Below are 14,401 nucleotides of genomic sequence, written 5' to 3' on the forward strand. Positions count from 1 at the left end.
GTAATTAAAGCGCTTGTAAACTGCGTGACTAATCTATACGTCAGAAAGTAAAAAATTGCATTTAAATTCAAGTTATGCACGTCTTTCAATGCAATTTAGGGTGACCATATCTTGAAATGTAAAATTGCATACCCAGTCCCGACACGTTTTGACTGTTTTTGAGTGAGATTCCCTAGACTTTAACATAATCTACAAATGAAAACGCAAAAATGCAGACTGGGTCTTTTTTTGTTCATTACGCTTTCCTAGTGCATCCAAAAGTTATAAGCTATGGCACGAAAGGAGGGCAAACATTCGTCAACCAAAATTAAAAAGTATATTATTGAATGTAAGATTTTTCCGATAGGTACGTTTGATCGATCACTGGGCAAAGGGGATGGGTTAATTTGACTTCCACTTGATAGCGTATAATATAATTGTATTAAGGTTTTAATAAGTTCAAACTTCAATTTACCAAATTATGATAAATAAAAATTATACAGCAGATTGTTTTGTTATCGCGATAATTTAAGGCAAGTGGTTTACTAAAATTTGCATAGCATAGCTATATAAACCGTTAGCACTATGAAATGAAAAAGAGGGTAAACAATATTCAAGGGGATTGAACTAATATATTGCTGTGTGCAATGGCAAATAGACGCAGTGACCTCGATCAACTACCGACAATTCCAAAAAATTCACCAAAGAAGTTTTAGTTTACACCTGACATAATTCTCGGACACGAAAAAAAAATTTGACATGATAATTCTATCTGGGTCGCACTTTGGGTTTGATTAAAAACGCGCGGTTAATTAATTAACAAAGACAAAACATTTTCCGCAAAGCATAAATGAAATTAAAGCAACTCTGGAAGAAAGAATGGCATTGAGAACCAGTTTTTACACATGGCACGCACGCAGGCGTTCTCCAGGCAATTTAATAAAGATTGGATGACAAAATTTGGTGACGTTTCAGACACTTTTGCTTTTGGTAAATGACAAACTGTGTCGAAATGTTTCACTACGGAACAACTGCTTGGTTTACTCAACCTCGAACTACACTCTATTCGTTAAAAGACAAAACCCTCACTTCTCAACAAACTTTGACTGTCTTACTTTACGATGTTGTATATTAATCTCTCAATACTGTTCCTTGACTTCTTCTGCGCGATTTTATTATAATAACGATTAATTACCTCTCCAACTAAACAAAATTATCACGTAACGAATATCACACACTCCAACCATTTTAAACGTTGGCTCCCGTACCTATTTAAAGAACCCATCACTTCCACCAAAACATAATATTCTTCTTTATAAATTTTCACTGAGACCTGAATAACGCCAGCTTCGACAGAACACGTCCTGTATAACACCTACAACTAATTTGAAAAAGCGGTAAAATTTAAACGAAATAATTATGCATCTACACAAATTTCTAAAAAAAAAACAAAATGTGAAACAAATTCAAACAAAGCGATCACACTTTGTGTTTATTCGTAAAAAAACCACCAAATTAAATTTAAATATTGATCATTTACAGGATGGCCCAACCTTATTGAAAGTGCTGAAACCAAAATAACGTCTGCGTGACGCTGTTAGTAGCAGTAGTTTCGAAATTAACGGAATAACGATACACCCGGATCCACGTTAGGTTTCTTGTTCCAAACATTAACTTTACGTTTTAGATTATTAGACTAGCGTACGCAATGGTTCTGAGTTTCTTGACACGTGGTGGGTGCTCACTAAGCTACATTACTGCCCCCATCTCTACAACTACCCGATGCGGCGACCCGAAACGCCCGCAACGAATTCAACCGAACGAATAGACAATGGGCTCATTCAGGGACGGTCAGCGGCCAAGTAGCTTACTAAGCAATTACCCTGAATGCGTCCGCTGACTTAGAATTCTGTGTCAGCGGCTGACAAAATAGGTTAGCACTTAAGTTTTCAGCTGTTTGTACTCAGCGCCGTCAGCGTTCTCGTCATAACCTCACAAAAGAACTGCAAAGTGCAAACTCATATGCGAACTGCATTAAAAATAACCTAAACCTTTCACGCCAAATAGTTATTACTTGTAGACCAGTGTGCAGGACAAGATGAACAAGGTAGTTATTGTGGAAAATTACGTCGTCGGTAAAAATAATACCATACGGTTGCGGCCGGTACCCACACCTTCAACAAGTAATTATTTAAATTACCAAAACGATACTACAGTCGATGAAAGTGAAGTTGATGCGATGTATAATGAAGGTGCAAACTATACACGTTATTCCTGTAATGCATTACTTACGACTGTTTTAGAGATCGAATTAGAAGGTGGTGACACAAACAATTTGGATGCTGTGCAAGATGCAGAAGCTAGTAAAGAAGGTAGGTGAATACCAATTAATACATGTACTAATAACATATTTTATAAGGTGAAAAATTTAGATGGAGTCGCCAAAGCATTCTGTTCTTCATAGATGAATACGAAAAGTTAATCGAAAAATTTAGAAATCCGAAGTATAAAAAAAAAGATCTGTGGAATGAGATCGCAGGGAAAATGAAGAACAAAGGATATACAGTGTCATCTGACGCACTTGATAAAAAAATGCGTAATATGCGTAGTACCTACATAAAAATTTTAGATAATAATAAGACTAAGGTCGCTACAGGTAGAGGTAGGATAGCATGGGAATATTTCGATCGCTTCGAGGAAGTATTTGCCCGTGATAAAAGTGTGAAACCTGTCAATGTGGTGGCCTCTTCACAGCCGCCAAAGACACCAATTGTTATTACTGAAAATGGATCATCACCACAATCGACACCAACGCATGCCTCATCTGTACAAGCATGTACGCCACAACTTTCATCGAAGTGGAAACGATTAGACGTTTTTCGTAAAAAACAATTAGAAATAGAAGCCAAGAAGGTAGAAGAGATTAAAAACATTAGAATTCAAATGGAGACCTTTAATGAAATTCAGAAGAAAAAATTAGATCTGTTCGAAAAATATTTAAATTCACCTCCAAATTCACAAACATAACTTTTCTCATGTTTTGTAAAATGCTTATGCTTACTTTGTATAGCGACATATTTATGAACGAATAATGTGTTTTATTATAAGTACATATACCTATTACAATAGTGAAGCTATATAATCTCTTTTTATTTCTGCATTTCTTCCAACATCTTCCTCATAAAATTCTGCATGCTGTATACCTATGTCATCACCATTGTGACCATTGTCATTCTGGTTATCTGCATCATTATCGATGATCAGAATAAAGTTATGCAGAATACAAGCTGCCAATATAACTTGAGGTAGTTTATCTGCTAGAGACATATCAAGATATTTTAGTCTTCTCCATTTTCCTGCAAAAAGAATCAGGTTTGTTCTCTTTTGAGCATATTCATTACCTTTCAATAGACCAAAGCACCTTTCGATCATCGACCGTATGCTACTCATCACTTCGTTAAACCGAATTTGTACTTCTGTAAGGTGGCCATTATCCCTGTATGGTTTTAAGAGATTATCAAGCAGCGGATAAGCTGCATCTCCGAGTAAGTGTTGCTGTGGTGTTAATAAAGCAGGATTGTTTACAAGTCTATTATAGATTGGGCTATTTCTAAAAATTCGCGCATCATGCAGTCGGCCTGGCATACCAATATATACATCTGTAAATATTAATTTATCGTTGCAAATTCCTTGTAAAACCACCGAGTGTACATCTTTTCTATTAAAGAAATCTACGGGGTTATGTGTTGGTTGTTTTATTTGTATGTGGGTTCCATCTATAGCACCCACGACACCTGGTATGCCTGGTAAATATATTATTTAGTTACCTATAGGTATTGGGGATAGAGTGGGACTCTGGAGTGTGATATAATAGCGACTTTCATCATACTCCTAGGAGTATACTCAAAGGTAGCGATAGTAGGGGCCGCCCCAAGATTTACACATGCTTTCCCTTTTTGGGTTAAAGTAATTATTTCCTCTCCCCAACTCTCAGTACTACCTTTATACGTGGTCCTAGTGGCAAACGTGTGAAATTTTGGGGCAACTCCTATTACAGGTACTATATGAGACCCCAGAGCCCTACTCTAACTACACATATTTACCATATTTTGTTTCTATTCTTGATGCTATTTCGTTACATGTTCTCGCATTTGGCCACTCAATAAATTGGTGCGTTAAATGACCCACCGCAGAAATAAAATTCATAAAAATATAGTGGCCTGATCCACTCGACAGATTAAATCTGTCCCCGACAGCCAAGAAGCTTTCTTGCTTTGCCAGAAGCCAAATGGAAAAAAGAACTTGCTTTTCAATCGGAACCGAATGTTTATCGGGTAAATGATTACTAACAAGACCTATTAGCTGCTCCACTGCCATCCGGGACATTCGAAAGTGATTCTTGAACTCACTAACTGTGTACTGGGGTACTGTAACTTCAACGTAATTTTCATTACGCACAGGCTGCGCATGATGATTGGCCTCATCATCAACCGCATTATCATCTAGATTCTAGAATATACACTACGCCGTTTAAGTTTACATCGTCGTTGAATAAGAAATCCACAATATTTGGTTCGATCATGTTAAAAAATTTATATTTTATAACATAACCTCAAATGCAAGTGGCACTCAGCTTAAGTGTGTCATTCAGGGAACATGGGTGGCTAACCTTAGCAACTTGTTAGCCATCTAAGCATCAGCCGTCAGCTGCTGACCGTCCCTGAACGCGCCCATTGTATGCCATTTAATTTTATTGGATTTATATGCCGTATTAGGGGTTGAAATGCACAGTAATATCAGCCGCAATAAGCGTTTGACAACTACTCTAATCCAGTACAAATATCTTTGAAACCCCTCCTTTTATATTCATGAAATGATAGGTTTGTTTCTTACAGAACCAAAGTTGGAGATTCAGGAGGTTGAATCTCAGACAACTTCTGCAGCTTCTGCCTTTTCGGTGGACCATATTTCTTGCTCGCAGTATCCAGTCGAAGTAACTGAGTGTCTTGAGATTGAGGGTTTGTTTGGTTCCTGTTAACAGTTTGGCCGCCAGTACTGCTCAACCGAGATCCCATCCGCGATAGGGTTTCTTTCAAGTTCAACTTCATCGGGGCCACCTAATATTGTGCTGTTAACCTGGAGGTTTTGAATTGCCCATTTATACACAAATCTCTTGTCGTGTTGGAACTGCGGTTCGCATAAATTCGTTCTGGTTTTTTCCTAAACTGGAAGTGACAGGCGTCCAACAACACTCGTAATGTGGTGGTGGCTCTTTTAACACTCTGCATTTGTCTCTACGTCTCCGCTCTTCATACTAGCAGGAAAACCTTGAACCTGGATTCCGTCTGTAGAAGGCGAGCGGTTGCCTTTTCCAATTCCTCAGCTTCTCCTTTCAGCGGCAGCTATATCTTTCTGCGATAGGGCCGCGTCTTCTGCAATTTCTCAGAATTTCGTCAGCGGCGCCTCGTCCCTGATAGACACGGGGCTTTGAATGGGCACTCCCTTTTCCCTTGCGGCCTTTGTTTGTCCTGTACCCATCCAAATGGCTTCTTCTTTGGCTCGTTGATATACGAACGCACATCGAAACTGCTAATTCTCTATCGCGATTCTTTCTCGCAGACCGATCATGATTTGGGGAATGGCGTCCGTTGCAGTTTCGTTTTGAACTCGGGTAATCAGCTGCTTACCATGATATCGTCTTGTGCGTCTTAGATGTCGTTCCAAAGCTGGGAACCCCCGTATTCATAAAATTCCAACGTTTTTTCTTGCCCTGTTCGGCTCGTGTGGGTGGCATTGACTGAAAGTTGCGTGGCTTTTCCATCTCCATAATATGGACACATGATATCACTACAAAATGCAGCACTTCACTAGGACCGGAACCCTTGTGCGACACCCATTCGTTGAAAGGGTCGAAAACCCAAATGTAGCGTTATAATTATAAGGCCTAATGTACACTATCCGGCCGGAACTACCAAATGTAGCGCTAGGGTGGTAAATCCTAGCGTACACCCAAGAAAACCTACGCAAAGTAAATTCGGTCGTGGTGTGATCAACTTATGTTATGTTTTTTTTTTATATAAATGGATTACCTATGTTTGGTTGAATTATTGTTTACTGAATTACTCAATAAACAAAAAAGAATAAATCATTGAGTAAGGTTATGTGAGAGAAATTTTCACACGCGAGTGCTAATGTAATTTTTGTGGCGCCAGTAATGGCAGAGTTAACAGTGGGAATAATGTTTCACATTTACTCACTGCAACTTTTTGATTAAGTATTCCCAACCGCGACTTTTTTTCTATATTTTTGCTCGACGAATTCGATTCATTTGTACTACCTAAAATCAGTCATGCTTAAATGGAGATGACCATACACCAGCTAGCGTCAGCAGGTCGCGGGTATACCTGTACACCAAAAAGTGTAGGCTGCCTAAGGGTACTTATATTGCTGATTAACGCTTGCTCATTTGCTCAGGGCGCCAGATCCACCAAGCACTGACTCTGCTGATCAGGCAGAGTAAGCTGTTCCAAAATCGCTATGACCCTATATAATAAGTTAAACAAAATGGCGGCAAGGTCGTTTAATCAACGGCAAAGAATAATTAAGAGCGCTCCTCACGGGTCCTGGGAAACAGGCGGCTATTTATCCGCACCCTGTATAACCCGGTACACATAAATACATAACCTAACGTTTACCTTTACCCAACGAATTCAACCCTGACAAATTGGTGGTGAAAATTGAAACACAAGATTATTACGAATGAGGTGATATGATAATAATTCTACTTCGTGTCTTCTTTAGATGGTAATGTACATAATAAGTGTAATAGATCTGACCTTTGCCTTCGTAGGGGAGGGGTAGTTTCGTAGGTTGGAGTCCGAGGTCTTTTGCGGTCTGCTGGCGTAGTTGAATAAATACGCAGTAGGAAGAAATGCTCCTGATTCCTTGGTGGAACTGTGGAAGGAGTGTGAGTGGTCCAGTCGACAACGAATGTTCGTAGTTAAAGGAAAAAATTAAAACAGCTAGAATAGAATAGTCGATAAGCGACTTCATCTCGGACAACAGCTACCTACCTAGATGTTATGGGTGTTACAACTTGGTACGGTGGTTTTTTTTATATGGAAATAAATTCTAATCTAATATTGGCTAAAAGGGAAAACACGTTAACTAATGATATGAGGATAAGGAGTTTATCTTACCCACAGTGGTGACACATGTGGCCTAAAATTCCGTAAATCCCAAAATATGGGTAAGAAGCAAAATGCTACTAACTATTAAGCACCAGAACAAAATACTGCTTCTATTTTGCTACTACCCAACAAATCCTGATAATTCAGAAAATATTTAATTATATTTTACAAATTTGGGTAGTAGTCTCATGGAATCAACGTTCTAATCTGTCTCTCCGCCTAAAATTGTCCACCACCTTTCCTTTATTTCGCAAAAATTCCTGTGATAAGAAGAAGAAGACGTCCTTGATTGATAGGACATAATTTAGAAAATGGGTAAGTTGGTACCTGATTTATAGGCAACTGATCTACCATTAGATTTTTGAAAATGTTATGTTACACATTCACTCCCTATATTGCACATTTCGACCAAGTAACCTCTACAAAATGAATATTTACTCCTGAGCGCTTTCTTTACAATTTAAATATCCATTCCGTTTATTACTTATTAATTCCTTGAAGCAATAATGAATCGATAATGCTTTTGTTGCACAAACGAATTCTGGGTATTTAGTCACAGTCTACAATCATTACTATTATTTATGGCGTAAGAATTGGGCCAATCAACATCATCCATTAGGTACCTACAATAAAACCAGGACCCATATTACTCATATTGAGCATCTATTAGAACCACTACGAATGTGTTCTCATTTCGATTTTATTAATACAGTTAAAGTTAAACATCCTTATAGTGTAATTATTTATTAACTATGACTCATCTATCAAGCAGGGTCACTTCCAGAACCTATCCAATTTTTTTGAAAATGGGCACTTACTAGTTCCGTAAATATTTTCGTGTCATGAGTTGGGGCACCATCTTGTTGAACAATTTTAGTATTCCTCTCTATTAAACGAAAATCATCCAGAAAGTCGTCACGACGAGCCGTTTTATGATATGGTATGTTTGTGAGTTGAGTATCCCTCAGAAGATCTCATGAATCAATACACGATTCTGAAAGAATGCACACCACATACTCAACCCAAACATCTTTCGACTGTTCGATGAGGATTGGCATCTGACCACCAGCGCTAGTTGTGCCGTTTAAAAATTCCAACACTACTAATGTGGGCCTCATATGTCCAAATATACTATAATTAATGTAGACTTGATGGATGAGCGAAATGATTGCACTATTTCAATTGACAATTTGTTCTTACATTTTGAATTCGTTGGCTGCTGTAAACGGGAAAGTTAAAATGCACTGTGAAATCAGACCTCCTCATACAGACAACGTTTGCACAAGTTAATAGAATAAATATCCAGCATTTTGTTGTTTTAAGCTAACAATTATATACCACGAGATATTTAGACTGTAGTTATGTTTAGTAAGTTAGTAATTACGGAAAAGCACAGTTAATTTCCAAAAGCATTCAACCAACTGAAATAAGACGCTAAACAGACAGCAGCGTTGTTTGAGATGTATGTTTTATTATGGAATGTTAAATTACATCCACAGATGATGAAAACTGCTCCCTTCAGCTCCGTTACACTTCGTTTACTTTCATCTCGGTATTTACTCAGCGTATTGTTATTAATTTCTGGTATAAACTCGCAAAATTAAAACGAAAGCTTTTGATGTAAAAGTTAGTTTGCTACCAGATCCCAGAAAGACTTTTTGTATAAATCAATTTTTAAGATGGAGAAAAGTGAAAGACAAACATTTGCTGGGTTTTTGTTTTAATGAATAGAGTTTTCCTCACATCGCACTACTTATGTTGCCCTTCGTTACTTAGAAGAGGTTGCAGTGTTTTAGGGCAAACCAATAATTTAGCAGATATAGCTCGTAATACTGAGAGCTTTGCCGCATTTTCTCCAATGAATTGGAGTTCTACACAAAGTCTTTCAGAAACATATGTTACTACGTAAGATATTACGGTCTGATATGAGAAACCGTCTACTCAAAAGAGCATCTTTATAACGAATTATATTTTAACAACTGACTGCGGTGCCCATTCCACGGCCTTTACGAGAGACGTGTGATTAGCTGTGATGTGCTCGTCTGGTACCCACACTCAAATTACAGTCCAACTTCCTGGTTGCATAGACGCATTTCGTAGAGGCGCAATGCATAATATTATCACGATAAAAGCCCAGAAGTTTATGCAGAAATGGGAAATTATAGTATCATACATCATAACGTACGCCGAGACTAATTTAAGTCTATTAATCATCCCACGCGAGTACTATGCTAAGATTTAACGAAATAACGATACATGTTTTGTTCACGCGATGTAGGCACGGGCAAATAAAGGACTTTTAGAATAAATGAGGCGATGTCAAATCTGGTTTATTCGGTAATTAGCGGTTAATGAGCGCGCAGAGAGGCATGTGCTAAAATAAAATAAAGCAAAAACAAAACGGAGGCAATATTGAACATGAAAAGAATTTAATGAGGTGTTTATACTTCCAATTAGCTTCAAGTTTTACGTTGTTACGAACTTTTTTAAACTATAATTTATTTTAAGGTAATAAAAATGGTTTCATAAATATATCATAATATAAATTCATTGTATATACCTACACCTATAATGATAAATTCAAACTCCCATCAATGTTGCAGGGTAATGTGTGCAGATTCTATTAATTTTTTTCATGAAATCAATGTAAGAAATAATTTAAAAAGCAACATCGCACAATGGAAATGGACCATCCATAATTATTGAAGATTTATTATTAACATCTAAGCGACATACGAGCTATTAGTATTGAGGATAAATACTCATACGTACATTCCATGGTCCACATGGAGTCATTAGAGAATGTAGACAACTTAAATTGCATCTATTATCAAATGAAAATCAAAATGTTAGTTTGAATGTTCAAATAGTGTTAATAAATCCTAAAATTGTTCGCTTTTGTGTGGACTTTACCTATATAGATTATTCATTTAGGTAGCTTATATACAGAAGTTTTTTTTCATTTTCACCATGGAGATTTTGTAAACGTTAATAGATAGGAGGTTACTGAAATGGGCAAAGTTATACAGAATTTCATAGATAAAAAAAAACAATTTTAGCAAATGCTTAGTATTTTTTTTTCTCAGCTAAGTAAGTATAATTAACCGTAGTTAATTAATTTGTCATTAGAAGCGCGCTTACTTAACATGAATTTCACAATTGGCCCCCGATTTTTAGTACACCAGGGAGCCTCGTGATTAAATAAAGTAGTTTTAATTTATGTATTTTAACGGTTGGGAGAGTTGGAGCTGCGTTTCTTCAAATCGCCCCCAAACAATTGACAAAAATAAAAATTCTCTCCGCATTGGGATATAAAACACACGAATTTTCAAAATACTCCCGAATTACGAATTACGTTACTGAAAAACTCTTATTAACTTGACTTTACAATTAAAATATCCCAGTTTAACAGTCCCCAATCAAGAATGATGTTTCCACAAATAAATTGATATTACGGACAACAATTCGCACCTATAAATAAACTTTTACCTTATATGAATGATGCTGACTCCAAGAATTGAGCTCAGTTTTCGCATCCAAAACCTGCAAATAATCAAGAGAAAACCTCCCAAACCGCAAGGTTCGGTATATGATTGATTGAATAATGCCTGAAGGGCCTCACTTTACTCGCACTAACAGGCTACGATAAAGAAGAAAAAAACACACTTATATCCTCCCTGCGGAGTTAAAGGAGAATCCGTTCACTTATTATTTCAGAATCCTCAATTTAATGAATCCAATTGCCAGAGATGAATAAAATATGGATGATGACAATTAAAATTCCATGCGTTCTCAACTAGCACTCGGCTGTTGGTTTTAATGAAATGCACTTTGTTATATCTCATAAACGAAAAAGAAAATTTTGCATTAATTTGAACGTTTCAAACCTTTTGTGCCTAAAATTTGACGCCCGAGAGCAGAAACCTAAAGGGCCACCCCATCACCATCGGAATCCCGCTCGCAAATAAATATGTCCCCGATCCTCTAGAAAGAGTATATGAGATATTGTGTTGCGCCCCCAAACTAGAATAAAATTGTCCTTTAGTTTTTCCTTTTAAGAAAATGTCGTTGCACACCCTGTAAATAGCCATTTTGCCCGCCCCTGTATATATTCCCACTTGTTGTGTGTGACAGACTTTTACCGCATGGAGGCCTCAGTGTCCCCACTTTTTGCTCAGGTTGTTTAAAAAGGATTTTACGAAGCTTTTGAACTTCAGGAAGACCTTCCATGTTACCACAAAAGATCCCCCATGATCCTCGTTTAGCCTTTGAATAAGGTCCTTATACCTGCACTGAATGATTTAGAGACCTCCCGGTTCAGGCCTGCAAAACTCCTTACGAACCTTTTCAAGGTCTGAGTTCCACCAAGGTGTTTTCTTCTTTCCTGGAAAGGTAAGCAGTTTACAGCTGTCCTCATACGATGCTATTATGGCATCGCTTACTAATGCGGCCGCCTCTTTCACTTGCCCTGCTTTCTGGCGGAGCAAAGGTGGTCCATCCAACCGCTCTGACAGTTTCGCCACATAGCAGTCCCAGTCAGTGGATCGGGGATACCGAAATCTGCAGGACCCGCCGTGGGATGCTAAGGTAGAGAGGCCGTTCTTTTGTTTTTCGAAAAATCGAACACTTTTTTTAAGGACTATTGAAAAGAAAAATTGTAAAACTATCTTTCTCTAAAACATATTTAGACTTATTTTTAATTTTTTGAAATAATCAAATAGCGGTTGATCAAAAATTAAAAAAAAACATTTTTTGATAACCACTTCATCGATTTTTGAAAGTAAAACCTTTGTCCTAAATATTTTTTTAACCTATCCTGCGAAGGGGGAGCATTTTGGAAATCGAAAATGAAAAAAAATTGAAAAAATGTTTAGGAGGTAGTCGATGGTGCCCTACACCATAAAATATAAATATAAATGTTTTTCCTTCAAAAATCGATGGGGTGCTTATCAAAAAATGCTTTTTTTTAATGATTGATCAAACACTATTTTGTTATTTGAAGAAATAAAAAATAATTGCGCATAAAAATGTTTTAGACAGTTGAAATATAGTTTAAAAAGGTTTTTTTTTTCAATAGTCCTTAAAAGAAGGGAGTTATGACGATTTTTCGAAAAATAAAAGAACTCAAATAACTTCGAACTGGGGAAACTAAGAAAATTTGTTTGTTACTACCGTTTTCGGATGTAACGACCTAGTATTAACAACCTGTATATAGCTATAGATTCCTAATAATGCAATATTTCTGACACATTTCGTAAAGTAGCAGGAAAGGCAAGAACAAGAAAAACTCAAAACAAGCGTGAAACACTAATATAGCTTACGTTTTGGATACTTTCTACATTAGGTACTGGAAAAATAGTATTGAAACGGTATTTCCATTGTACGTTGGAGAGGAAGGGGGGGGGGGGCTTGTAGACGAAGTCGGATTAATTAGTTTCGTATAATGTTAATTATGAAAAAGGCGAAAGCTCATGCATATTTGAGAGTTTCTACGATTAAAGTGAAGCGGATTAGATTAAATATGGAATCGTTCTGCCGTAATTTTTGTTTCATTATCGTATGATTGTAATCAATTTGATGTAATGCCGTATTGGCTGGCAATAAATATCCATTATGCGCAGGTGAGCTAATATTTTAATGTATTTGAAATTGAATTATTTCAATTAACGTGGTAATGTCGACATCAAGCCAGGTTTAATGCCGCCATGCTATTCTCACCCACCCCGTCATATTGTGCTATCTCCCATAATTATTTTAAGTCTTAAATTAAGCTGCGCTTTCCATGTTTGGAATGTGGTAAAGTAGAGTAGGATTAGAAGAACATTTTCATTAGAGTTTAATAAACACCTACCCCTTCGTGATACACCGAAAATCAGCAATAATATCTAGCAAGGACCAAGGGTCGCAAACGTGTTACGACCCCTCAACCTTATTGCAGCGGGGATTTCTTTTATTTGACATACCAACCCGTCACTTTGTATAGTTTGGTAAATAAGAGAAATTTAGTCGACACACGCACTAATAAATATCTGTCACTTCAGCAAACTATGGTGCCAATATAAGCGCTTTAGGGTAGATTTTCATTTTGATTTATCGCGCCACGTTTAACTCTGTGAGGAAACCGAGCTGACTATTGAAATAATTAAACAGACAACTGTACTGCGATGCTGCTCAGATCGGTTGCACGTATATACACAAACACGGGGTGCGAATGCAATTAAAAATCTGGAATAGATTAATTAGTTTTAGTGTTCGTTTTCATCAAATATATGCAAAACTTGAAAGCTTTTTCCTAATTTGAAAAGCTTCCGCGTTCACAAACCAATTTGACTTTGATTAGCGCAAATACGCCCGCTCTGTTCACTCAGGTTCAATTAGGTGGAATTCGTTGATATATTTCGCCAATATCAAAATTATTAGCATGCAAATAAATTTTTATGGAAGCTATGGAGTGCGCGTCGAGTGCATCGCTAATTTAAAAATAACGGCATGCGAAATCACACAGGATGTCACAATAAAACCGAATTTACGACAGAATCACCGGATTAGTGACACAGTAATCCAGGACACGGGTTTAATGGAATGGCTGATCCTCATCCTGTAAACTAATTATTTCCTGCTGGACTAACATCGCATCAATAAACAGCAGCAACTGCATAGTCTCTTGCGTCCCAATCAAACCAAACGGTCAGCTTCGACTACTAATTCTTCCCCTGTTTTATTAATATCGGCTCTCACAGTACAGCCGTTTTCTATTGCTCGCATTATCTTCTTCATTATTTGGTTCTTCATTTTAATCGCGCCCATTATAATCGTAAATATGTGCAATTTCTAAGGCTGGAATAGGTTTTGGGTTCCGTGTAATGGATATTGCCAACTATTTTCGCGGGATTATCATGTAATTAACTAAAAACCACAATACTTAGTCTGCTTTATCTACGGGTGGTGTAACAAAACAAAAGTACGCGTTTCCTTAATGCGTTATTTGGTTACACGAAAAGCGGTATTTAAACTTAACCCTTTAATGTACATTATAAACTGGCGATATTGCGTTGTTAAATTCGCATGAGTAGGTATAACCTTTCTACATGACTGTATTATAGAGATTCTTAGCCGTGATTGTGTTGGAAATACGACTTTAATCAAAGGTGTATGTGTTTGAATGACTATTCGCAAGTTTCTGCTAGTAAATCATTAATAATTACGGTTTCAGACAGCACTTACTGGCCTAC

The 14,401-nt window shown here is 37.2% G+C and overlaps 2 protein-coding genes across 3 annotated transcripts; one reads left to right on the forward strand and one right to left on the reverse strand.

Moving 5' to 3' along the window:
• Window positions 1–2,051: 2,051 nt before the first annotated feature.
• Window positions 2,052–3,044, forward strand: LOC116169324. Of its 2 annotated transcripts, XM_031485390.1 has the most exons (3): window positions 2,052–2,231; window positions 2,283–2,351; window positions 2,399–3,044. In XM_031485390.1, the coding sequence occupies exons 1-3, from the start codon at window positions 2,078–2,080 to the stop codon at window positions 3,004–3,006; spliced, it is 831 nt and encodes a 276-aa protein (XP_031341250.1). In that variant the 5' UTR covers window positions 2,052–2,077; the 3' UTR covers window positions 3,007–3,044. The 2 variants fall into 2 exon arrangements, with proteins under 2 accessions (XP_031341250.1, XP_031341249.1); XM_031485389.1 differs by having other exon boundaries at window positions 2,052–2,351.
• Window positions 3,045–3,064: 20 nt separating this feature from the next.
• On the reverse strand, window positions 3,065–4,479 carry LOC116169323 (protein ANTAGONIST OF LIKE HETEROCHROMATIN PROTEIN 1-like). The gene is made up of 3 exons (XM_031485388.1): window positions 4,083–4,479; window positions 3,381–3,782; window positions 3,065–3,335 (listed from the first exon to the last, which is right to left on the reverse strand). Exons 1-3 carry the CDS (start codon window positions 4,363–4,365, stop codon window positions 3,100–3,102), a joined length of 921 nt encoding a protein of 306 aa, XP_031341248.1. The 5' UTR covers window positions 4,366–4,479; the 3' UTR covers window positions 3,065–3,099.
• Between the last annotated feature and the right edge of the window lie 9,922 nt (window positions 4,480–14,401).

The sequence above is a fragment of the Photinus pyralis genome, unplaced genomic scaffold (assembly GCF_008802855.1).
Source record: "Photinus pyralis isolate 1611_PpyrPB1 unplaced genomic scaffold, Ppyr1.3 Ppyr1.4_LG4, whole genome shotgun sequence".
NCBI classification, from domain to species: domain Eukaryota; kingdom Metazoa; phylum Arthropoda; class Insecta; order Coleoptera; family Lampyridae; genus Photinus; species Photinus pyralis.

Bases quoted from the DNA above. Each gene is read 5' to 3' on its own strand.
- LOC116169324 (XM_031485389.1), top strand. From the start codon at position 2,078: ATGAACAAGGTAGTTATTGTGGAAAATTACGTCGTCGGTAAAAATAAT. The intron at 2,352-2,398 runs GTAGGTGAATAC...ATATTTTATAAG, and splicing joins TGCAGAAGCTAGTAAAGAAG to GTGAAAAATTTAGATGGAGT.
- LOC116169323 (XM_031485388.1), bottom strand. From the start codon at position 4,365: ATGTCCCGGATGGCAGTGGAGCAGCTAATAGGTCTTGTTAGTAATCAT. The intron at 3,783-4,082 runs GTAAATATGTGT...TATATTTACCAG, and splicing joins AAGAATAGAAACAAAATATG to GCATACCAGGTGTCGTGGGT. The intron at 3,336-3,380 runs GTAATGAATATG...TTCTTTTTGCAG, and splicing joins GTGCTTTGGTCTATTGAAAG to GAAAATGGAGAAGACTAAAA.